This window comes from Sebastes umbrosus, chromosome 20, assembly GCF_015220745.1.
Source record: "Sebastes umbrosus isolate fSebUmb1 chromosome 20, fSebUmb1.pri, whole genome shotgun sequence".
NCBI classification, from domain to species: Eukaryota; Metazoa; Chordata; class Actinopteri; order Perciformes; family Sebastidae; genus Sebastes; species Sebastes umbrosus.
Genome location: NC_051288.1, coordinates 18,704,667 through 18,729,481, shown reverse-complemented (window position 1 = coordinate 18,729,481; position 24,815 = coordinate 18,704,667). Strand labels below are relative to the sequence as shown.

Sequence of the window (24,815 nt, the reverse complement as noted above, 5' to 3'; positions counted from 1 at the left end):
AAGCTGGGATGTATGTAGGTTGCTTTAATCCTGTGTTTAATGCTGGATATTTGAACCACACTTGAGTGTGATTTATATCTTTTACATATCTGTTTATTCTTGGTTAATATCAGACACGTAGGCCACATTTTTACTGCAAAAATGCAAAATCTTACCAAGTATTACTAGTCAAAGTATTTCATAAAACTTAATATAAGACACAATTACCTAACAAGTAACATTTCAGTGAGCTATAGGGACTTGTTTTAAGACAATGCATCTTGAATATCTTGTTAAAGTGTTAAAAAAATACTACTTTTGAGCATTACAGGCTGATTATGACACACAACACTCCCTAATACTGGTGAAATATAGCTAAAAATTAGTTGTTTTTTTTATATATATCTTGAAAGGCCTAAATATTTAATATTATTTCGAGAAATCTTACCAAGCGAATTTGCACTTGTTCCATCAGCAGATTTTTTTTTTTTACTTATTACAAGCAAAAACACATTGTATTCATTGTTTTTTATTATTATTATTATTATTATTATCATTTTTTAAGTGGCACTGGAAAAGACGATATATAGCTTGTTTAATGATTAAGTGCCTTAACAAACAAACTTCATGATATTTAGAAGGTTTAAGATAAATGAATTCAAGTCAACATGTGTCAAACTGGACTGATAATGACTGAACAGCTCCCCCTTGTGGAGAAGCTGCAGCCTGCTGAAGGTGAATGGGGTGAACTCAAGTGTTTGAAAGTATTTCCATCAGGTGTTTCATATTTAATAAAAAAGTAATAATTAAAACAGCAGCTATGGTTTTCTGAAAGCACATTTCAACAAAAAAAAGTCCACCACCCAAGTTTTTTTTCATTATTAAAGCTGCAGTGGGTAGAAATGTTGCAAAAATTACTAAAAAAAGTTATTTTTATAAAAACGGTCACTAAATCCTGACAGTAGTGCAGGAGACAGGTAATCTGAAAAAAATCATGTTCCTCTGTGTCCTCCGGTGCTCCTAATGGCATCTGCAAGATTTCGCAGACTGGAGGAAAACAACCAATCAGAGCCGAGCTGGAGCCTTGCCGTCTCTGAGCAGCTGTCAATCACTCACAAACTCCGATCAAACGGTCAAACTAGGCAGCGCTGATCAAATATGAATCAATATTCTGTTACTGTAATGCCTATTTCTCTCCTCAAATGTTTTCAGAAACATCTTGTAGTGTACTGTTTAGCTGTACAATGAGAACGTTTGCGTCTCGGCAGCCATGTTGAGATCAAGTTGAGGAAATACCAAGCACCGCCCACCAGCCGGAGCACAACCAATAGGAACGCTCTCTCTCAATGAAATGACCTGTGATTGGTCAAAGTCTCCCGTCTCCTGCTAGATTTTTTAAAGTCTGAAAACAGAGCCATGAGGAGGTGCAGAAGTCTAGTTTTCTCTAAGAAGACTTGAATTACAATATGCTGAAAGGTTATTATGGAATTTTTTTACCCAATGATGCCAAAAACATCATACCAACTGCCACTTTAAGTATGTTTTTTCCTCATAATTATGACATAGGATCTCGTAATTATAGTTTGAGATACTTAATCATATTTATAGGAATGTTGTAATTATGAGGGGAAAAAACTTGCATGTTTAATTTTTTTTTTTTTTTAAAGTGGCAGAAATGAGCTTCCATACAAACTTGCATGAGAAGCTGAAAAAAAACACCTGCATTAGTCTTTTAAACATGACAAAAGAAAGATATTGCTTTGGACAGGCTATATTATATTCTAGCGTCATATAGTCCTCGTTACTTTGCACGTGATGATTTGGGGATAATGGGATTATTATGGCTCAGTGATGAATGAAAGAATGAAGTCCTGTCTGTCTGTGCAAATCAAAACACGTGTGGAGCCACGCTGGGTGCGCACTGCGCGTCAACCACCTCCAACCTCAACTACCTTTTAAACAGCTTCATAAATATTAGACTTTTAACATTTCAGAAAGCAGAGGAGAGAGATTCTGCTCGTTTATCACCTGCTCCGTCCAAGTTGTAGGCGATAAAGGATTGTTTTTTTGGAATATTTCCGATAATGGACTGGTAGGAAAACCTCTTGTGAGCAGATCGATATTATTTGTCATGTCGGATGAAAATAGTCCAGACGTTTCTCCTGAAAGTGAGGAATGTCCTGCAGAAGAATCCTTTGGTTTCGGAGATGATCTGGAGTTAAACCAGTTTGATGGATTACCTTTTTCCTCTCGTTACTACAAACTGCTGAAGGAGAGGAAGACTCTGCCGGTGTGGAAGGTCAGGTGCGAGTTTGAAGATGCTCTGGTGGACAACCAGCTGCTTATTGTGTCTGGGACTGCAAAGACTGGGAGGAGTACACAGGTAAGAGGCAGTATGGAAGATCAATAATGTGCATTTTCTATTAGGAAAGAAGGAAAGCTGTCTTTCAGAGAGATTTTATTAAAGAAAAGTTCACATTGAACTTGGATGCATGCTACATTGTCACCTGGAATCTGATTTTGGAGCTTATTTGTGACCTTGAGGCATTAAAGTTATAGAATAGTGCATCTTTTTTCTGCTCAGGGACATTCTTTCCTTCAGTCTGGACCCAAATACCAAAGCATAACCCAATTTGTATGACTTGCATGCAGCTTGTTGCCACATGCTCATTCAGTCAACAGCACATTTGATTTGATTTAAATGTGACATTTTTTCTGCCCAGCATTGCCATGGTTATCTACTGAATAGCGCTCTTTGACATAGTCAGTAGTGGAAGAAGTACTCAGATCTTTAGCCTAAGTACTACAGTGTAAAAATACTTGGTTACAAGTAAAAGTCCTGCATTCAAAATGTAACTTAAACCTGCAGTATAGGCAGAATATCTTTGGCATCATTTGGCAAAAAATTCCATAATAATCTTTCAGCATATTGAAATTCAAGTGTTCTGAGAGAAAACTAGACTTCTGCACCTCCTCATGGCTCTGTTTTCAGACTTTAGACTTTGACCAATCACAGGTCATTTCAGCGAGAGAGAGAGCGTTCCTATTGGCTGTGCTCCGGCTGGTGGGCGGTGCTTGGTATTTCCTCAACTGATCTCAACATGGCTGTCGGGTCACAAACTTTCTCATTTTACAGCAAAACAGTACACTACAAGATGTTTCTGAAAACATTTAAAAGACCTGCATTGAAAGTTAAAAGTATAAAAAGTACTCATTATGAAGAATGGCCCATTTCAGAATAATATATATCATATTATTGAATTATAATTATTGATGCATTTATGTTAAGGATGCACCGAGATGCAGCGGGGCTATTGAATTACTTTACATATACTACTGGGTAACTTAACCTATAATAATACATAATTTATTAGTTTCTATCTTGTATTAATAATCTTAATCTGTAAAGTATCGAGTAACTAAAGATGTCAAAATAAATGTAGTGGAGTAAAAGTCCAATATTTGTCTCCAAAGTGTAGCGGAGTAGAAGTATAAAGTAACATAAAATGGAAATACTCAAGTAAGTAAAAGTAGCAATACTACAATGTAAAAATACTCGGTTACAAGTAAAAGGCCTGCATTCAAAACATACAAAAGTATTAATATCAAAATATACTTAAAGTATACAAAGTTTAAGTACTCATTATGCAGAATGGCTCATTTCAGAATAATATATGTATCATATTATTGAATTATAATTATTGATGCATCAATGTGTTCATTACTTTAATGTTGCAGCTGGTAAAGGTGGAGAAAATTTGAATGACTTCAAATATATACTGCTGGGTAACTTAACCTATAATAATACATCATAATTTATTAGTTTATTTATATTTTGTATTAGTTGTTTATTATTATAGTGGAGTAAAAGTCCAATATTAGCCTTCAAAATGTAGAAGAGTAGAATTATAAAGTAACATAAAATGGAAATACTCAAGTCCTTACAACAGCACTTACGTACACTACTTAAAGTAAATGCACTTAGTTACTTTCCACCACTGGACATGTTTTTTTTGGCATGTATGGAGTATGAAGTAGCGTTCTGTGAGTTTGTGTGTGAACAGGCTGCCCAGCTCAGCAGATGCTGTTGTGTCGGTGTCATGGCTGTCCGAGCTGCAGCAGCCTGACAGTCATGCTTCACAAAGGCTCCAGCAGGGGTGTTAGGGGGACCTCCTGCTGCTAAGCCCTGATCCGCTGGAGCCGCCTCATGCTGCCAAAGCAATTTTGCATTATTAGCGATAATACCATAGGATATCTCCTGTCACTGTTTGTTTTGCTACGTGCTTTAACCCCCTCCCCATGCTGTGATTAGGTCTCAAAAGCTTTTGACATTTGGAGATTTCTGCAAGAATTTGCATTTTTTTTTGGCGATTGAATGGCGGGCACTTCTGTTCTGGAAACTGCTCAGATCTACCTAGGAAAGCCATCCGTCCTCTGAATGCTCTAGGTCTCTAGTTTGTGGTTGTAAAGTTTCATGAGGCTGTGATTATCCTAGAGGTCACCTCAGGTCATTTTATACAGAGAGGTACAAAAATGGTCTCAATACAATGAAATGGCTAATATGGGGACTAACATCATCACACATGAATACAGTTGAGCTTATTGGATCCACAAGATTCTCAGCTTTACAGTGATACCCAATTTATGTAAGTCAAAGACTGTTTAGGGACCCCAGTATGCAGAAATATTCAAACACACCATTTTAGAATAACACATTTATACTGCATTCAAAAAACTGCATGGTTTTTGCCCAGAACTGCATGTGATTATCATAAAGTGGGCATGTCTGTAAAGGAGAGACTCGTTGGGTACCCATAGAACCCATTTTCATTCACATATCTTGAGGTCAGAGGTCAAGGGACCCCTTTGAAAATGGCCTTGCAAGTTTTTCCTTGCCATAATTTAGTAGCGTTATTTAGTGATCTTTCCGACAAGCTAGCATGACATGGTTGGTACCAATTCCTTCGATTTTTTTTAGTTTCATATGATACGAATATCTTCACTCTAGTTTTAAAACTCAACCCGCACCAACCTCTGAAATACAGAATAGCGGCCGGGCCGTCAGAGTTTTAAGGGGTTAAACAAAAGCTATTGGTGCAACCCTGAAAGGACGCACGCCACTGAAAACTGTGCAGAATACTCTGAAATACTGTCAAGACGTACAATGAAGTGTGATTATTGTCTTTCAGATCCCTCAGTGGTGTGCAGAGTTCTGTCTGTCCACTCAGTACCAGCACGGCATGGTGGTGTGCACACAGACCGACAGACAACAGGCTGTAGATCTGGCCTTACGCGTCGCCGATGAAATGGACGTCAACATCGGCCATGAAGTGGGCTACACCATCCCTCTGGAGACCTGCTGCTCCTCCGACACTGTTCTGAGGTCTGTTTCACATCCAGCAGCGCTATGACATTATAAAACCATCCACAAACTATTAACCCCTCTGGTGGCTTTTATCCCTCAGGTACTGCACTGACGACATGCTGCTGAGAGAGATGATGTCAGACCCCTTTCTGGAGCACTACGGGGTCATCATCATCGACCAGGCCCACGAGAGGACGGTCAGCACGGACACGCTGCTGGGTCTCCTCAGGGACATCCTGCTGCAGAGGCCTGAGCTCAGAGTGGTGGTCCTCGCCATCCCGCCCGTGACCGACAAGCTGCTGAGCCACTATGACGGCGTCCCGCTCATCAGCCTGGAGGCCTTATCTCCTGCCGAGGCGGTCCACAGCAGCAGCGGCAGCAAGGACTACTTCTTCTCAGCGCTGAGGCTGGTGCTGGAGATCCATCGGACCAAAGAGGACGGAGATGTTGTTGTATTTTTTGCCTCAGCTGAGGTAAGAGAATGTTGCATCTTCTAAAGAGCGGTTTAAAGCTGAGACTGGTTTAATCAATATACTTTGCTTGTGATATCTTCTGCAGGAGGTTCATTGTGCTCGCAGCATCCTCCAGAGAGAAGGCACCAGGCTGGGAGCGGAGTTGGGCCAGATGAAGCCCGTTGTGCTGTGCCCACGCCGAGGAGGACTACCGCCCGTCCTCACTGAGCAACCTGGCTCCAAGAGGTCCAGGAGGGTTTTCCTCTCTACCAAACATGGGGAGGACATGTGGTGGGCCACAGATACTGTCAACTTTGTCATTGACACAGGAGTCCAGAAAAAGATGGTACGTTGTGTTTCCAATAAAACATATCTACCTTAAAGGGATAGTTTGAGTATTTCGAAGTGGGGAAGTATGAGGTACTTATCCATAGTCAGTGTATTAACTACAGTAGATGACGGTCGGCATGCCCCCAGCTTGGAGAACCTCAATATCAATTTACGTGTACGCTATATGTGGAATATTTTCACAGTTTTATCTTGCCGTCAGACAGCCCTTTCTGACGAGGAACTGACCCGTTGTATCCATCTATGCTCTCACCAAAGCCACCAGACTCCATTGGAAAAAAACAGTTTGTTCAGATTCACCAAAGTCATACAATAGCACAAACAAACTAACCAATCAAGGCAGCGGTAGGCCAGCAACCCCCCCCATGTTTTGTGAGGTAAAATTACTGTTTTTTTTCAATGGAGTCTGGTTGCTTTGGCTTCAGTTCCCCGTCAGAAACATAGACTGTATAGCTGTCTCACAGCAAGGTAAACTGGCGCAAATATTCTAAATATAGCGTACACTTAAACTGATATTGATTTTTTTAGGTGGCTAAAATATGTTTTTGCTGCCAGCCCCGTCCACAGCCATACATTGCTTTGCACCCGTACAGCAACTCCTGTCTCCTTCTCCAAACTGGGGGCGTGCTGACCATCATCTACTGTAGATAATTACACTGGCTATGGATAAGTACCTCATACAACCCCACTTCAAAACACCTGAACTATCCCTTTAAATGAGTAATCTGCTGATATTAATGGGCATGTGGTTTGGACTTTGTAGGTGTACAATCCAAGAATAAGAGCGAACTCGGAGGTACTTCAACCCATCAGTCAGTGTCAGGCAGACATACGCAAACAGCTGTGTGGACCAACAGGTATGTCTGACAGTGTGCTAGCTGGACTGAACCAATCAATTTAAAAGGTTAAAAAATGTTTCTTTCTGATGTTTACCATGTGATAAACCATCCTGGAATCCTGCTGGAGGAACAACATAAGCGTTAATCAAATAACTTTATGAAAAAAAACACAATTAAGTGGATTTTTTTTTCTTATTTCCTAGGTAAATGTTTCTGCTTATATCAAAAAGACAGCCAGCTTCCTGCAGAGAACTCCCCACAGATCTTGGAGTCCAACATCACACCAACAGTCCTGTTCCTAAAGAGGATGGAGATAGCCGGCCTCGGACAGTGTGATTTCATCGACAGACCAGGTGACGCAGCCTTGCTAGTGAACATTTATCATTGAATAAGCATTTTTATTCTCAGGTTACTGGTTCCCACAGAGGCCATCTCTCTCCCACCCTAAAACACAGCCAGAGAGGTGCATGCGGGAGTTTTTTGGCGAGAGGAAGCACAAATGAATTTGCTCTGTGTAGCTGTTTGGGCCCAGTCAGCCATGATTTAGCTGAGCTGACAGGACCCTGCTACTAACTATTGTCTGAGCTCTAACCAGCCCTAACACGAACAGAACGGGCTAAAAGAGGCCAGCTCATTAACGATTATACAACATGTCTCGTTAGGGCAGCATCACACGAGTACAATGAAGAGGAAGCACAGGCCAAATGTACTGTAATATCTCCATATTCTGGCAGAATGTGGCACGCAAGTTCACTTACCCTGATATGCATTTATCATTATGTTTCTTATGTGGGATTTGTAAAGCTTAAAGTGCAGTGATTTTATGTGATAAGAACAACTTTAAAATTATTGTGATGGTATAAATTGGCGTTTGGTGAAAATTGGTGCAGCCTCTGCGTTGCTTTAATAGTGCCCTTTTTGGTTACTACCATTAGGGGGCATTGGGAGCCTCCTAGTGTGAATTCCCAGCATTGGGAATTTTCTAATTCAACATATAGTGGCTTTAAAGGAAAAGTGTGTAACATTTTGGGGGAATATAAAATTCATAACTTTGTTTTCATTAGTGTATAATCATCTGATACTAAGAATCGATGTGTTTTCGTTAGCTTAGAATGAGCCCTTCATATCTACATAGGGAGCAGGTCCTCTTCACAGAGTCCGCCATGTTGCTCCTCCATGTTTCTACAGTAGCCCAGGACGAACAAACCTAACACTGGCTCTAGAGAGAGCCTTTCGCATTTTTACATTACCTGAAGGGCACCGTAGTTCTCCAACATGCTTGTGAAACTGCGGTAACGTGAGCCGCAGAGGGTAAAACCGTGGTACCGCCAGCCGCCGTCTGACTTCCGTTGCTCCTAAAGTAGTGTTATTATGAGGCGAACGGCGTTACCAAGTTTTTTGCACTCTGCGGCTCACGTTACTACGTTCTTGGAAAGGGAGGAGTGAGTGGAGGGGTACTGAGTTGGTTGCAATCTGCAACCACACCACAAGATGCCGCCAAATCCTACACATTGTCCCTTTAAGTATGAGTGATGCCACCCTAAAAAATGTAGGTTCCACACACTGAGCAAGAAACAAAAGAGATATTTCTTACAGAGATAAGATCTGCACTAAAATGATTCTCTCTTTTTGATTTATTTTAATTCATGTATCAAACTCAAGCTGTTTCGTTCCTTGTTCCAGATCCTGAGGGTCTCATGCAGGCGTTGGAGGAGCTGGATTACCTCGCAGCTTTAGATGATGATGGCAACTTGTCTGAGATTGGCATCATAATGTCTGAAATCCCTCTGGACCCTCAGATGGCCAAAGCGCTGCTGGCGTCCTGCGAGTTTGACTGCGTGAGCGAGATGTTGACGATCGCGGCGATGCTGTCAGGTGTGCCATGTGTTTAGTTTCCAATCAGAATCAGATTTGTTCCCAGTGAGTGAAGATCGTTTCTTTGGTTCCTAGCTTCATCAGATGGATATTTGTTGTAGTAGCTCATTTGCAGAAGTACAAAGCTGCAGCGAACCAGATGGTCTTTGGTCAGAGTGACTTGTCTCAGTGATGTTGACCTCGTTGCTTCCTCGTCTTTTAGCGTCGAGCTGCTTCCTGGAGCCGCCTGCTGGCATGAGCCATGAGGTAGTTCAGTGTCACAGGAAGTTCCAGCACCCTGAAGGCGACCACTTCACCCTCATCAACATCTACAACGCCTTCAAACAAAGCCAGAGAGAACAATGTAAGACACAGAACCACTCCGCTCCCAGTAAAATAGTTTATTTTTGAAAGATTCTGCAAGATAGCGTGACACCCTGACCCTGAATCTGCTCTTCACTGTGGTAAAACAGCAAAACAATTTAAATGTTTAGAACATAGAACCCAGTGTCATCATACCAAGGCTGTTTTATTTATAGAGGACAATTAATACACTGACTGAGGCACTTTGAAAGTGATTTACATTTCTTTTTAAAAGGAATAAAAAACAGAGGAATCTAAAACAAAATTGAGAGGTTATGTATATAATCTAATAATATAATATATATAATTCTGACATGGGCCATTCTGCATGAGTATTTTTTACTTTTGATGTAGTATCTTTTTAAGTATATTTTTATTCTAATACTTACTAAGATTTTGAATGCAGGATGTTTACTTGTAACAGAGTATTTTTACACTGTGCTATTAATACTTTTACTTAAGTAAAGGTTCTGAGTACTTCTTCCACAACTGGCCAAAATACTACTTCACTATGTATGATATGTTTTCCCAGACTTCACCGCTGAAAAGTGGTGCCAGGACTACTTCCTGGATCACTCGGCCCTGAAGACAGCTGAAGCCATGAGATCCGAGTTGACGGACACTCTGAACCGGATCGAGCTCCCCATCTCTGAGGCCTCCTTCGGAACCAAGACCAACACCCACAATGTCAAAAGAGCTCTGCTGGCCGGCTTCTTCATGCAGGTACGTAGGCACTAAATATCACTATTAAAGGAATTAGCCTCCAGTGATTCAACTGTATTAAAGTTTGCAGTGTCTTTTCCCTAGATCGCCCGAGACGTGGACGGATCAGGGAACTACTTCATGCTGACACACAAGCACATGACTCAGGTGCACTCGCTCTCCGGCTACGGCGCTCAATCACACAAGCTGGGGCTGCCGGAGTGGGTTGTTTTCCACGAGTACACACTGTCGGAGAACAACTGCATGAGAACAGTCTCTGAAATCTCCCCCCAAGTGTAAGTCCATCATTTTTGCATCTTACTATCAAATATGTCACGTGTGCAAGCAGATTAGAATTGAGTTGTCGTGGATTATGTTTTGGTGAGACAAACATGTTTTGATTGTTTTTGTTATTGCAAACTGAGCCATTTGGTCACATTTTAATCCTCTTAAAATCACAATAGTTGTGTTTTTTCATATAAAAAATAAGTACTAACCATATTCTTACGTCACTTTAGGTACATTCAAATGGCACCGCTATACTTCTTCTACAACCTGCCCCCCAGTGAAAGCAAAGACATACTGCAGGACATGTTGGACCCAGACGCATCCAGAAAATGTGACGACGGGAAACAAATAGCCACCACAGTCAGCAGCGACGCCACCGCTGGCTGTGCAGTGGTGCCGCAGACTTATGACAGATGTGTGATTCAGTGATGTGAAATCATAACTGTGAAAATCTGGGGCTATAATCTGAATTTATCACCAAATGTTGTAAAATGTTTATAGTCGATGCAAACCAGGGGCTGTAATATTAAGTTATCACATGGCTTCAAATTTGATTGATGTCATGACAGCATGTTGCAAAAATGTAGTAAATCATGAATATCTTTATTAGTTGTGGTCCGATACAACTTTTATAGCCTCCTTGTGCCAGTACATCCCTTTCACTGAAGGAGTCTTCTTGTTTCTTATCTTTATCTCGGCTCTGCTCTCCCCGTTTAGATTTTAATGAGCAGCAGAGGGGTTGCAGATGGATGTTGTCTGTTGCTGTACTTTAAAAGGAGAAAACAAAATCACACCTCCTGAGCTCATAACCAGGAAGATGCAGATTCAAAGAGACGGTCCAACACGTCGACGCCTGTACAAGCTGCTTGCAGAAGTACGTCCTTTCCCTCATTTCTTATGCAAAGCCGTCTGTACAGCTTTCTCTTCAGGTTAATGTGGTATGTGAAGGTCTGGTTTTGAGACCGAAACATTATGTGTGAGTTGACATGCTGCCAGATTAAGAAAGCAAATGATTCTCGAGGCATTCAGATATATAAAGCATTTATTACTAATCGGTGGCAAGAGATTTACAGAAATACTGACTTAGAAAATCCTCGGTAGAATGATGCATTGGCACAAACTTCCACAAGTTTTCACAAATAAAATATGTCAAGTATGTTCCATTTCATGTCAACAATCCAGATCGAATTTGTGAAAATCAGCTTTGCTATCAATTTGGTAAATTTGTAAAGCTTTATCATTCAGTAATTTGACGTAATACTGAGCTCTATGCTCACATACATTAGCTGTTGTCACAAATACAAGATTTATATTTAATTGTCTTGGTTCATAATCTTGTTATAAAGAAAAGTCTTTACATAAACATGACTTAGTTCTGTATTTCTGTTCATATTTGCATGATATAACCGTTGTATATTTAAGTGAACCTGGTATTTGTAAAAACAGCATCTCTAAAATTACAAAAAATAAACTGTCACTGCGCAACATGTGCTAAATATCAGGTTTATAATAGTGACACTACTGGAGCTGACAGTACCAAAACATTTTTCTTAAGAGTATATCAAAGTATTTCCCATGAGCCTGAAGGTCTTCAGTATACATAGGTATCTTAGTTTATTGTGGGATTCACACAGTTAGGTACTCCTTGAGTTTGACCATAATAGCAGGCATTCGGTCCGTTGGTATCAGCATCACTGTCCTGGAGGGTTTCATGGGTACGTCGTCGAACGACCACCTGCCGCTCAAACACGAGTCGGTCTCTTCCTGGACCGAGTAGTTGAACTTCAAGATGGCTTGCTGTACGGAGAAGACAGACAATGCTTAAATCTATTAATATCTAGACATAAATACAAATATTTTACATCACTTCTTTTCTTCTTTGAAAGTAGAAATAAATTAAAGAGGACCTATTATGCTTTTGTGCTCCTTTAGTGTGTTTTTTGTAAAAGGTCTGCAAAGTAACAAAGTCCACGCCAAAGGGAGTTACTCTCCCCCTTAGAAACACTGCTGAACTGCCTGAAACGCCTTGCTTGAAGTCCCGCCTTTTCTCCCGTAGCATGATGATGTCACCAAGTAACACATTTGCATGATATCGGCTCAGCGGATTGTTTGGCACGGCCTTAAACAAAAAGCTAGTTAGAGTGGAGCTGAAGCAGAGTCTGAAATGTTTGGTTCGGTTGACCAATCACAACAGAGTGGGCTTTTCGGGAGGGGGCGGAGCTCAAACAGAGCGTTTCAGACAGAGGGTGAAAAGAGGTGCAGAAGCACAGCCTGTATGAGCAAAGTAAAGCGTTTTTTTTAACATTAAATCATGTAAACATGTTCTAGTAGAAACCCCAAAATACAAGTATGAACCTGAAAATAAGCATAATAGGTCCTCTTTAAAAATAATAATTAGAAGGTAGAACATAATCTCATTAGATAGCAATAAAATATTAAAGTGTTATTATCCAAATGTGTACGTAAAGTGCTCCTTGTACATTATCAATCACTGTTAGCATTTTAAACTGTGCTTGCATTCACTTTACCTCATAGAAGAATTCCTCCTCTGCATTGACAAACATGTACTCGTCTTTGGGAGCTCCTCCTCTGGCAGGAATATTCTTGCTCGCCTCTTTGCAGGTCTTGCTGATCATCAGACAATAGTGACACTTCCCGCTGGGCTTATTCGTCCTCTGAGCTTCAGCTATTTCGTCCCTGGGAGTACACACAGAAATCCAGTTTATTTTCCTGCATGCAACACTTTCAAAAGACAAACCACAGACATACTACAGATACTCCTTTTCGAAAGTGTCACCATTTAAGACGGAGCAGAACTCACTGGAGCTGTTTGTGCAGCGGGAGGGCGATCTGTGGGGGCACGTTGATGAAGCGCTCGCTCACCAGTAGCCCCACAGGCTTGCTGGTGTCACTGAGGAACTGCTCCAGCTGCTCCGTCACGCTGGGGGCAGCGTTCTTCTCGCACTGATCCACGATCAGGTCCTTCACCTCCTCCACACATTGCACACCCTGCCATGACAATCACACGTTGTCAATTTCCAACATTATCAGGGCTCCCAGTAGCCAATTAGTCTGTAAGGTTGGTGCCAGTGGTGTTACCTTTCTCTCTGTGAGGTTGAGCATAGTGATGAAGCCAAACACTTCATCTGGGTCGTCGTCATCGCTGTCTTCTGGCACCTCAGCTTGCTGGAGCAAAGCGACGGGACAGGTAAATACATGTTAGAGCTGAAACTGCTGTGGAAAGTCACCTGGAAAAATCTGAGATGAGGTGAAACTATTGAGCAACTCACCTTGATGACACTTCCAAGATGATTCTGTTGAATGATGAGGTCTGTCATCTCTGCTGTGTTTACATGAGCCTTCAGGAACAGCTGTGTGTCCAAAACACAACAGAAGTGACGTCAGTGAGGCTATGTTACACCCAGCAGCACACAACATATGAACATGATCATTTAGATGCAAAAAACATAAATATGGTCTCAAACCTGTTGCAAGAGTTTCTTGACACCATTGAAGTCGTTCACTGAAATAGTGTGGGCTTCAAAGTCAACCATGATCTCCTGCAATAGAAACAATAACAAAGCAGAGAGCACGTTAACAACAGAAACCTGCCTGCATGTGTAGAAAGTATTTAATTAATGTACGTTTCTTACATTACTTGAGTAGCTAGTTGTTTCATGTACTTTTTGAGTGAATGAGTAATTTCACCCAAGTAGGTTTTTGACATGCATAAATACTTTCTAATGTTAGCCATACACTAAAGTACGTTAAATATGACATTCCCCCACCCACACACACACATACAGTTATAATTATATATGACCTTCGAATTAACTTAAAACATTTTTTCTTTATTAATGTTATTATTTACTTATTTATTTATCTCACTTATTATTGTAAGTGTTGGTATTATTGTTGTTATTGATATTATTATCATGACCTCATCATCATCATCTTTATTATTATTCATATTATTGATATATATGTGTATATACTGTATTATATATATACATTTTACTCATTTATTTTCTTTTTGTTCCCCCTATGCTCTACACATAAAAGAAAGGATATCTGTATGTGTGTGTATAGATATGTGTGCATGTGTACAGTATGTGTTTAAGACTAGATATATGTCATATTATGACCATCTAGCCTCATTCCATGCCAAACAGACACCCATTATCCACATCTCACACACACACACACACATTCTTCAACCTGCTTTTATCCCCTTGTGTTGTTTTTTTGTTTTTTTTGTTTTTTATACTTTGTTATTTGTCTTTCTCTGTATAATATATTTTGGTATTTTTTTATATATGTCCCTGCACATGTCTTCACTTGTTTTGTAATCACTTTATAACACAATAACCAAAAAAATAACAATATAACATTTCAGTTTATTATCTAGGTTAGTAATGTTAATATTAATCTTGTCAATCCTGGCTTACAGCAACAGTAAACAATGCTAATGTGGCTTCCTGTTACTCTACCATTAGCCGACAGCTATGTTAGCCAGCCAGCTAACAAGGCCATGCATAGAGCTCCCATTCAACCACGTGTTTTGTTCTTTTACCTCGTTGATCTCCTCATCTGAAGCTTCGCTATCTTCCTCCCCGGAGTCATCATCATCCCTCTCTGGATTGTCATCGGAGCTGTTGTCGCTTTCCGCCGGATTTTCACCCAAACCCACCGCTCTCCTCTTAGCAGAAGAAGCCATGCTTGTTACAAACACAGGCAACACGCGTGTCAAACTGGAGTGGGCGGGGCAACTGTTAAAACGTCAGTTCACAGCTAAATAGGAAACTGACAGTCTGAAGCCGCCATTTTGGCTGTAAATCTACACGACTTGCCACTTGTTGTAGTAACCATTCGGAGCCGCAATGTCGGCTTGTTTGCTGCTCAAAAATGGAACAAACCATTTAAAAAAAAAAGGGGAGAGCAGTTATTTAAAAGTGCCTAAACTTCTATGTTCCCGATATAAATAAGTATTTTTATTGCATGGTTTGGTTATTAATTGTAAATTTGTTGGAATAAATAATTGTTTTTCACAATTGTTTTGTTTTTTGCTTTTTAGTCAAATATGTAATGTTATGTCTCCCCCTTCTTCTTGACCCTGGCTGAAAGTCGTCATGCACTCAGCTGCAGGAACAACTCAAGGTACATGAATGTTGTTTCATATTTTGTCTTTTTTAGAGTATCCGTTGTAATTTATATCATTGTACCATACAAGTATGACACATTAGACGCTTATTATCACTATGCATTAGGTAGTGGCACCGTTTATATTAAGAGGACGGGTTAAACTAGCTAAACTGTCATTCTATGCTAATGTAAACAATAACACAAGAAGACATTAGCCATATGTTAGCTAATGCTGCATGCAGAATACATGCATTCAATGACACAAGTGTGGTATTATTGCTTTTCATTTTCTCCTCACATGCAGTCCAATAATCGTGACTCAACAGTGTTGTTATCAGCAGGTTGCATATGACAGTTTTAGGGTGTAGCTTAGCTTGCTGTGCCTTCACACCCTCCTAGTCCTCAGTGGTTTTGCATTTCTGACAGCAGCATTCATATTTCACCCTGGTTTTGTTCTGTTGTATTCTTCCCTGTTTGTTTTATTCATCCAGAGTCTTAAAGGTCTTTGCAAAGATGCATGTGCTGCTTCTCAAAGAGCCAAGAGATGGAGAGTCTGGACCTGATCCTTACATTAAGGTAGATGCACTTGTTTATGGTAGTGTTCACAGCAGTTGTCAGTTACAGCACTCCACTTTTAATGCTTTTGCATTTCACTGCAAATTTTGACAGGAATTTATTTTTTATATTGATTCCACAGGAGCTGGCATCACATGGACACAAAGCAACCCTAATTCCTGTGCTGTCTTTTAAGTTCGTCTCATTAAACACCTTGACAGATATGGTAAACTCCATTGTTACAGTATTGAATTATTATTTGTTTCATCAATGTACATATGTATTGCTTTTTGCATCATGCATCTGTTGTTTAAGATGTCTTCCTATTTCAGCTTTTCCAACCAGAAAAACACGGAGGTCTTATATTTACCAGTCCAAGAGCGGTGGAGGCTGTGAAGATGTGCTTAGAAGCAGAAGAAAGAAGGGAAGGTGAGAGGATACAAAGGAATTGCATTTTTCTTCATATATGTTCACGTTATATGTACCATTTTTTTCATATGAATTGTCTATGTTTTATTTTCATGATGTTATTACTCTGTACACACAACACCTGGAAGAGGGATCCCTCCTCAGTTGCTCTTCCTGAGGTTTCTTCCATTTTTTCCCTGTTAAAAGGTTTTTTTGGGGGGAGTTTTTCCTTAGCCGATGAGAGGGTTGTACTGTAAAGGACAGAGGGTGTCATATCCTGTACAGATTATAAAGCCCCCTGAGGCAAATTTGTGACTTGAATTGACTTGAAAATAAATATAATTGTGGCACCTTGTACCTCATTGATACATCCCCTGAAAGCACGTGTTTGGTTAAATTCCTATCAATTCTGTGTACTGTGTTATTCTGGACCGCTAACTAAGATTTGAAACAATTCCCTTGATTAAATGCTAACCTTTTCCTAATTATTATTGCAGAATGGATCACTTCTGTGAAAGACAAATGGAACAGCAAGTCCATCTATGTGGTTGGGAAGGCAACTGCTGCATTAGGTGAGTTATTGTCACATATCAAAACACAAAAAAAGGTGTTTTTATGAACCCTTGTTATGTTAATGTTAATTCCAGCAGAGTGTGGCAGGCACCTGGTGCTGACAGAAGTGTGTGAAGTGATGTTACTACCCTCAGTCATTTGGAAATAGGTTGTACACAAGTGACAGTTTGCTGCAAGGTGCAGCACCTTCCTGACGTGTATTTTACCGTCTTTCTTTAGTAGCACTTGATCTCTTTGTTGTCAGAGTTGTTAGTAATTTGGTTGAAATGTATTTGACTAAATTATTAATTTGTGTATTTATTCTGTAACGTGTTGCTGATGTCAACAGTCCTTTGTGTGTTTTTTTCCTGCACAGTACAGAATCTGGGTCTGAACCCTTTGGGCGAGGACACGGGGACAGCAGATGTCCTATCACGTCTTATCATTGAACGTACGATATAACTTTATACTCCCACATTCTTCACAGTTCAGTTTAATAAGAAATTTACATTTGTTCCAATAACTAATATGACCTTATACTTGATTCTCATCATAGGAGAGGACACAAATATCCCACCACTTTTTTTCCCCTGTGGCTCAATCAAAAGAGAAGTCTTGCCGACGGCGTTAAGGGAAAATGGTAAGCATTTACCCCTATTGTGCCTCGAGATTAAGACTCAAGGTGATGAAAGTCCCACTGGGGCTACACTAATTATAAAAGAATAATTGCGCTACCTTTATCCCTGCGGGGATCTGATTCTTTGTTTCCAGGAGTGCCCCTCGAGACGCTGACTGTCTATCAAACAGCTGAACATCCAGATCTGGAGAAGAATCTGAAGAACTATTTCACAGAGCAGGTAAAACCCAACTCCTTCTGCGTTTTAGGAAAAGCTTTTTCTAAATGTAGCAACTGATTATTTGTCCGTGCATTTACAGGGCGTTCCAGCCAGCATATCTTTCTTCAGCCCATCAGGAGTGAAGTTTTGTCTGGAAGTAGTGCGGAGGCTGTCAGGGGAACAGCTGACTCAAATAAAAGTACACGCACATATGAAATAATACATGAATCTGCAGTATTTAACAGATCTCCAGTGCCTCTGACAGTCACTTCTTTGTTTCCAGTTTGCAGCCATAGGGCCTACGACACAAGACGCCATGACAGCAGAAGGCCTGTGCGTCAGCTGTGCTGCAGAAAAGCCAACAGCTGAACACCTGGCAGCAGCGATAGCCAAAGCTCTACAGTAACCACCTCTTAAATCCATCCACTCTTCTCTCTTTGTACAGTCTGTATTGTTTATAGGGATGCACCGATACCGATATCAGATATCGGGCCGATACTGACTCAAATAGCTATCATCGGGTATCAGTTACAACAGGGTCGATCTATTCAATTCAATTCTATACTATTATATACTGAAGTTTTAATCTCTGTTTAAGTTTTGACCACTTTGCTGCTGCATTAATTGTAATTCCTGTTCATTTTGAGGATTTTTTGCTGGTGTGCAATTTATTATTTTAATTAGTGCTGTCAAAGTTATTTAACGCAAATTAGTTTCTCTGTTTTTTAGGACTCAGTTTTAAAGCTAGAGTGACGATACTGGCATCATATGAAACTAAGATACCTAAGCAATCTATTGGTACCACCCATGTCATACTAGCTTTACAATTAATGTCTATTAACTATGGACAATCATGGGATTAATTGTGATTAAATATTTTAATCAATTCACAGCCCTAATTTGAATCATCAATAACAATTCAATAAATGTATATCTATGTATTTATGTGTTACATTTTTGTTTTACAAAGTTAGGAAAACAATGTTTAAGTCGAGCCTGATGTTGCTTTACACATAAAAGAATGATCTCAGTCACTTTTACACAGTGAGGCATACAGCTTCTTAATTAAACACTGGTATCGGATTAGTACTAGGTGTCGGTATTGGGATTGAAAAAGTTGAATCGGTGCATCCCTAATTATTTATATATATATTGTCATTTGCCTGTTTTACTTTTACCAGTTTTGCATGTACATAAGATAATTTGCACTGAGAAAAAGTAGCTTTTTTTTGCCATAAAAGCCTCAAAAATGTAAGTGAATACAATTATAATATTTAAGTTGGGATTGCTCAAGAAAATCAATGTGGGTTTAAAATAAATGTTGGTCAGTGTGATGATATGGAAGGTTTGGTTTGTGGTTATTCATTGTAAAACAAAAAAGTGTGTGCTTGTGTGTGTGTGTGTCCTATTCAAAAAACAGGTGTTGGCAGAAGTTGTGGCTCTCCCAAACTTATTGTCCACATGAAAGTGAAGGTTTTAACTTCTTTCCACAGGTCAACAAACAATCCATTTAAAACCACTGGAGCGTGAATAACACACACATCCATACAATGCAGTGAAATTGAGACAATAAAGACGGGTTTACTTTTCACACAAAGCTGAGGAAAGTGGGATACCTCCAGAGAGTCACACCTTTAGATGGGTGTGGAGACACTCAGGATCTGCCTATAAAGCACTGCAGCTTCTTACTTACTGGTATATAGTTACACAAGTAAACCAACGCCACGATGCTGACTTTTATCCAGCTGATGATTTTGCTTTTTTGGACGAGCGTTAGCTCAGCTGATGCGGAGAAACTTTTCCATAATCGGGATCATTCTGATGTGCAGACCGTTAATTCTCATCAAGCTGAGGGTATAACAAACAAGCACACAGCAGAGGTAAACATCTTATTTTCAAATTGCTCTCTCTTCTTCAAACTTCATGCTATGATTGATTATAGTAATCATATAATGTAACCCATGTCTTGTTCTAGGTATTTCTCTCTAGATATGGATTCATTAAGCCAGTGAACTGGGAGGAGATCCAGTTTGAAGATTCAGACGCCTCTTTTAACGATGACTTCCTGGATGACCTTCAAGACACGATCCAGGAAGGAACCTCAGTGCATCGCTCAAGGGATGCTGGCGATCACGATGACCACGACAGCGTAACCGAGAGCCAGGCATTTATTTCAGCACTTAAAGAGTTCCAGAGGGTGTCGGGGCTGCCGGCCTCAGGCGTGTTTGACGAGGCCACCAAGGTGGCGATGAACAAACCGAGATGTGGAGTCCCTGACAAGGAGATTGACCTGGACGCCCCCGAGAACAGCAGCGCCTCAGATGCTGAAAACACTTCCAGTGACACTTTTAATGAAACTGACAGTAACAACACAGCAAGTAATATAACTAGTGACTTCTTTGAAGTTGAGATATTCAATGTTAATGACACAGAAAGTGTTCTCACAGGCGTTTCCAACGACACCAGCATGAATTACACAGACTTGTTTGATCACATTTTAAATAATACTTCTCTGAACAGCTCAAATGATACCAACATGGACAGTCAAGTGGTGAATACCAGCATGAACGGACGTCAGAGCGCAGCAGTGAGACGCAGGAAACGTCACCTCGCCACTCTTGTGTCCAAAAGCAGGCACAAGAGAGATTTGAGTGAAACGGGCTACATGGCCTTTTCTAAGAGGGTGTTAAAGTGGAGGCTGATAGGAGAAGGTTACAGCAGTCAGCTGTCCATCGAAGAGCAGAGGTACATCTTCAGAATGGCCTTCAGGATGTGGAGCGAGGTGTCTCCGCTGGAGTTTGTGGAGGATACACGTTCTCCGCTGGAGGATGTTGACATCAGGCTGGGCTTTGGCACTGGTAGGTGTGACACTCATTACAACAGAAATTGTATATTATGTTTTACTACTATTGTTAGTTTCAAGATAACATCACTTCTCTATGAAGTCCCATAGTAAAACTTGTACATAGGTTTTTCACTCACTCACTTTGTCAGATATTTACAGAAAATACACAATTCACATTAACAGAGGTGGGACCAAGTCATTGTTTTGCAAGTCACAAGTCCTTAACTTTTAGTTTCAAGTCCAAGCCATTATGCGCTCTTCACCGAATGTAATGCCATTTTAACAACAATATAGTAATAATATATTAAATTTACAAAAATCATGAATGCTTTTTAAAATTAGTATTTATTTATTAAAACAAGTGCGACTGAACTTTATCATTAAAAAAGTAGTGCTGACATTGCACTTTCATATCATATAGCACTATTAACCACAACAGAATGAATTTTGTATGTTTCTGTCCCGTCTTGTTCTCTTTAACTCATCTCATATAGGAAAAACTTTCTCTTCCCAAATCTCACGACATTTTCTGTAAGACTATTCTTCCTTTTAAAGTGATATTTCATATTGTTTTATGTATAAATAAAATAAAAAGATAAATGTAAAAAAACAAAACACTGGGTATAGGTTCTAGAATATAGTTGTAGAGTTAAACAAATTGGATCTGGGGAATTAGGTGTAACTTGCTGAGAATAAATAGTATTAATGCTAGCTGATAAAGGAAATGGAGAGAAATTAATAGATTTTTTGACCACTTTTTAAATAACATACATTTTAATCTTTGTGTTTGGGGGAAGTATTTTCAGGCTCAAGTCCAAGTGATGTCACGAGTCATTGGTGTTAAAGTCCAAGTCGAGTTGAGAATAATCAAATTTGTCACTCTAGTCTTTACCTCTGCATTTTAAAATGCATTTTAAATGAAAATTATTACAGTATTTCACCTGTAATGGCCATCATCAGTGTTCCATAGAGCAGGACTATGTTGGTTTGGTACAATAAATCGTTGTATGTCTTTACTGCAGAACAGCTGGATGATTTAATTTTGTTCACTATCTGCCCCTTGTGCGAAGTAACACTATGTGCTGATAATGTTTTATTCAAATTCACAGAGAAATCAATGCTTCTTTTGTTTTAATTCTGTGCCACTATATTCCACACAGGAAGACATCTGGGTTGCAACCAGAGGTTTGATGGCTCTGGTCAGGAATTCGCCCACGCCTGGTTCCTGGGTGATATACACTTTGATGACGACGAACACTTCACCGCTCCCAATGCTGGCAGTGGGATCAGCCTGCTCAAAGTAAGCACGATCAAAGGAAGCATCAGATGCATAATGGAAAAGAATAATAACAACATTTTTTATTTCCTATCTTATTAGGTAGCAGTTCATGAGATCGGCCATGTTTTGGGTCTCCCCCACATCTACAGAGCCGGCTCCATAATGCAGCCCAGCTATTTGCCCCAGGAAGCCGGCTTTGAGATGGACTGGACAGACAGGAAGGCCATACAGCACCTCTATGGTACATGCTTACAGCACCATCTAGTGGACACATACACACACAGACCCAACTAGATTCAGGTTTATTTACATACTTACAGTAATAGATTGACTCATTGTTTTCTATAATGTGCTTGTGTTTGAACCCAGGAGGCTGTAAGGGTCGATTCAACACAGCATTTGATTGGATCAGAAAGGAGAAGACGCCCTACGGTGAGGTGGTCATCCGCTTTAACACCTATTTCATGAGAGAAGGCTCGTACTGGCTGTATGAGAACAGAAACAACCGGACACGCTTTGGAGATCCGGTTGCTCTGCAGGCTGGCTGGCGTGGCATCCCCATGGACGGAGTGGATGCGTGTGTGCACGTGTGGTCCAGAAAAAGAGACGCTGTTTACTTCTTTAAAGGTACACCTGAAAACAGTACTAGCCCTACATATGTAAATACTGTATGTATAGATATATATGTTTGGATATATATATGTTGTTTTTGTGTGTCCAGGTGCTCAGTTCTGGAGGTATGACAATGAGAAGGACCAGGTGTTCAGACAGGACCCTGAAGGTCACCGCTATCCGAGGTTAATCTCTGAGGGTTTCCCTGGAGTGTTCGGTCCCATTGATACAGCCTTCTATGACAGGAGGGACTCTCACATCTACTTCTTCAAAAACACTCTCGTAAGAATTGAATCCTTCATTTTCATTTCTTTTAATACACAATAACTGAGGAGGTACATAGGAAGCACATATATTAGTTAGGTTTGAATCAAGAGTAGATTTGGTGATTGTGTGAAAGAAGACAAATGAGGAGACACTCATTTAAGGGGATAGCAAAGTGAGCAACTGCCACGGTGTTACAGACCACAAAAGCCTCATGTTCATTGTGCGTCAAGTTTTGGTAATATGATTCATTGTAAATTTGAATTTTAAATATCAACTAAGGTGAGTCCTGCATTATTACTAGGGGTGTAAATCACAACTTATCACGATACGATACCATATCAATTATTTGGACAACGTTACAATATTTGCTGATATCACAAAATCTGCCACGATACGATTACGATTCGATTCAATTCAGGGCCCCGTGATCAATATGAGACGATATCACATGCCCATTTAACACAATTAGTTATATTTATATCAACTCACAAAAAGCAACTAAAATGGGATTTGACAATTTTATTACTGGGCTCTGTAGGAAAATGGTACGCCTGGACGTGGCATTGAAATTTCAAAATAAAGGTGCATCTTAAAGATGATATGTATCGACGTTTTCACTTTGCATCGATGATATTGGATCGTCGATCGCTGAATCCATGTATCGATCCAGATCGATGGATCGTTACACCCCTAATTATTACCTTACCATTAAAGGAAAAGTGTGCAGTATTTCAGGGGATCTATCAGCAGAAATGGTATATAATATTCATAACTATGTTTTCATTAGTGTTTAATCACCTGAAACTAAGAATCGTTGGGTTTTTGTACGAGACTTGGACATAGACTTGGAAAGGGAGGAGTGAGCAGAGGGGTATTCAGTCAGTTGCAATTTGCAACCACACCACTAGATGCTGCCAAATCCTACACACTGTTCCTTTAAAGATGATGATGATATGTATCGATGTTTTCCCTTTGTATTGATGATATTGGATCGTTGATAATTGAATCGATATATCGATCCAGATCGATAGTCAGATCTGTCAAAATCCAAATAAATCTGTTAGTAATCCCTAAAGTCATGTTAATCAAATGACCACTAAGTGACATCCAGAAGGCTTGTGGCCTGTTGCTACAACATAGGACTACTTGTTGGTTTCTGGGCATATTATTAAGCTGCATGTATAGTCTACTCTCTGCTCTATACTTGACGGGAAACAAGAGGCAGCGAGGTACAATATACATAAGCAGAGTCTGGAGACCAAAGCCCAAGCTAATTCATTGTTTCTCAGCATTATGAGGAACATATTCATGCAAACAAACCCGCTACACTTCCTCTGTGATTTGTTATAATTGACTTGATTTCTATATGAGAGGGAAAACAATTATCTGTTCAAACAGGTGTACGCGTTTGACGTGGAAGCCAACAGCTTGGCAAGAGGCTTCCCCAAAAACATCAGAGACGTTTTCCCTCCAGTGGTGAGCGGAGACCATCCAGATGGCAACATCGACGCTGCCTACTTCTCCTACACCCACAACGCCATCTTTCTGCTCAAGGGCGCGCGCTTCTGGCAGGTGTTGGGCAGCCGCGATCGCTGGCGCCGGCCCTCTCTGCCGCGGAATGGCCTGCTGCCACACAAGGAGGTGGATCAGCACTGGTTCGACATCTGCAACGTTCACCCCACTGCACTCAAACTAACCCGCTGAGTTTCATTAAACCTTACTGATGTGTACTGATGTAGATTCACCTGTTGTGGTGTGTTAACATGTTGTCATATTATGCATGTAGACATCCACTGTCTACTTTTTTTTAAATGTTAATTTAAGATCTTAAAGACAAAAACAACTTAATATTTCTGTTGGCTTACTTTGTGTTATTAATATATCAGCTGCTCTGTCTGTCTCTCACTTAGCGATGCCAAATGCATATTGGCATGAAAACTATCCTGAAGGACCTGTTATGATTAAAACATTTAGAGCATTAGTGAGAATATACTTATTTATGGATGTTTGCTTATTTTTTATACAGACACCTTGTTTTACTCCCACTGTGGAGAACTTGCTTTCTTATATCTTTTGAAGAAAGATGCGTAAAAGTATCTGTACTATTGTGCGTGTATAAAAATGGATTT

At 40.1% G+C, this 24,815-nt stretch overlaps 4 protein-coding genes across 4 annotated transcripts; 3 read left to right on the top strand and 1 right to left on the bottom strand.

Annotated features, from left to right (window-relative positions):
• The first annotated feature begins 1,461 nt into the window (after positions 1-1,461).
• Positions 1,462-11,507, top strand: dhx32a (DEAH (Asp-Glu-Ala-His) box polypeptide 32a). Its single transcript, XM_037755134.1, has 11 exons — positions 1,462-2,362; positions 5,169-5,362; positions 5,445-5,817; positions 5,903-6,142; positions 6,908-7,001; positions 7,187-7,336; positions 8,667-8,858; positions 9,061-9,201; positions 9,733-9,923; positions 10,008-10,198; positions 10,421-11,507. The coding sequence occupies exons 1-11, from the start codon at positions 2,111-2,113 to the stop codon at positions 10,617-10,619; spliced, it is 2,217 nt and encodes a 738-aa protein (XP_037611062.1). The 5' UTR covers positions 1,462-2,110; the 3' UTR covers positions 10,620-11,507.
• LOC119479485 (BRCA2 and CDKN1A interacting protein) lies at positions 11,215-14,960 on the bottom strand. Its single transcript, XM_037755135.1, has 7 exons — positions 14,764-14,960; positions 13,676-13,750; positions 13,481-13,561; positions 13,290-13,376; positions 13,012-13,199; positions 12,719-12,887; positions 11,215-11,987 (listed from the first exon to the last, which is right to left on the bottom strand). The coding sequence occupies exons 1-7, from the start codon at positions 14,905-14,907 to the stop codon at positions 11,817-11,819; spliced, it is 915 nt and encodes a 304-aa protein (XP_037611063.1). The 5' UTR covers positions 14,908-14,960; the 3' UTR covers positions 11,215-11,816.
• A 354-nt stretch (positions 14,961-15,314) lies between these two features.
• On the top strand, positions 15,315-18,115 carry uros (uroporphyrinogen III synthase). The gene is made up of 10 exons (XM_037755136.1): positions 15,315-15,347; positions 15,824-15,908; positions 16,030-16,113; positions 16,220-16,316; positions 16,793-16,867; positions 17,224-17,298; positions 17,404-17,487; positions 17,619-17,704; positions 17,784-17,882; positions 17,967-18,115. The coding sequence occupies exons 2-10, from the start codon at positions 15,846-15,848 to the stop codon at positions 18,087-18,089; spliced, it is 786 nt and encodes a 261-aa protein (XP_037611064.1). The 5' UTR covers positions 15,315-15,347; positions 15,824-15,845; the 3' UTR covers positions 18,090-18,115.
• Positions 18,116-18,621: 506 nt separating this feature from the next.
• Positions 18,622-24,722, top strand: mmp21 (matrix metallopeptidase 21). The gene is made up of 7 exons (XM_037755138.1): positions 18,622-19,550; positions 19,673-20,541; positions 21,689-21,828; positions 21,907-22,048; positions 22,177-22,434; positions 22,529-22,701; positions 24,085-24,722. Exons 1-7 carry the CDS (start codon positions 19,411-19,413, stop codon positions 24,388-24,390), a joined length of 2,028 nt encoding a protein of 675 aa, XP_037611066.1. The 5' UTR covers positions 18,622-19,410; the 3' UTR covers positions 24,391-24,722.
• The last annotated feature ends 93 nt before the right edge of the window (positions 24,723-24,815 follow it).

Coding starts and splice junctions, on each gene's coding strand:
- dhx32a (XM_037755134.1), top strand. CDS start 2,111: ATGTCGGATGAAAATAGTCCAGACGTTTCTCCTGAAAGTGAGGAATGT. Junction 5,818..5,902: donor TATTTTTTGCCTCAGCTGAG/GTAAGAGAATGT, acceptor TATCTTCTGCAG/GAGGTTCATTGTGCTCGCAG. Junction 9,924..10,007: donor TGGCCGGCTTCTTCATGCAG/GTACGTAGGCAC, acceptor TCTTTTCCCTAG/ATCGCCCGAGACGTGGACGG.
- uros (XM_037755136.1), top strand. CDS start 15,846: ATGCATGTGCTGCTTCTCAAAGAGCCAAGAGATGGAGAGTCTGGACCT. Junction 16,317..16,792: donor AGCAGAAGAAAGAAGGGAAG/GTGAGAGGATAC, acceptor TTATTATTGCAG/AATGGATCACTTCTGTGAAA. Junction 17,299..17,403: donor ATCACGTCTTATCATTGAAC/GTACGATATAAC, acceptor TTCTCATCATAG/GAGAGGACACAAATATCCCA.
- LOC119479485 (XM_037755135.1), bottom strand. CDS start 14,907: ATGGCTTCTTCTGCTAAGAGGAGAGCGGTGGGTTTGGGTGAAAATCCG. Junction 13,751..14,763: donor CAGATGAGGAGATCAACGAG/GTAAAAGAACAA, acceptor TTTCTATTGCAG/GAGATCATGGTTGACTTTGA. Junction 13,200..13,289: donor TCAACCTCACAGAGAGAAAG/GTAACACCACTG, acceptor TTGTCATGGCAG/GGTGTGCAATGTGTGGAGGA.
- mmp21 (XM_037755138.1), top strand. CDS start 19,411: ATGCTGACTTTTATCCAGCTGATGATTTTGCTTTTTTGGACGAGCGTT. Junction 21,829..21,906: donor GTGGGATCAGCCTGCTCAAA/GTAAGCACGATC, acceptor CTATCTTATTAG/GTAGCAGTTCATGAGATCGG. Junction 22,435..22,528: donor CGCTGTTTACTTCTTTAAAG/GTACACCTGAAA, acceptor TTGTGTGTCCAG/GTGCTCAGTTCTGGAGGTAT.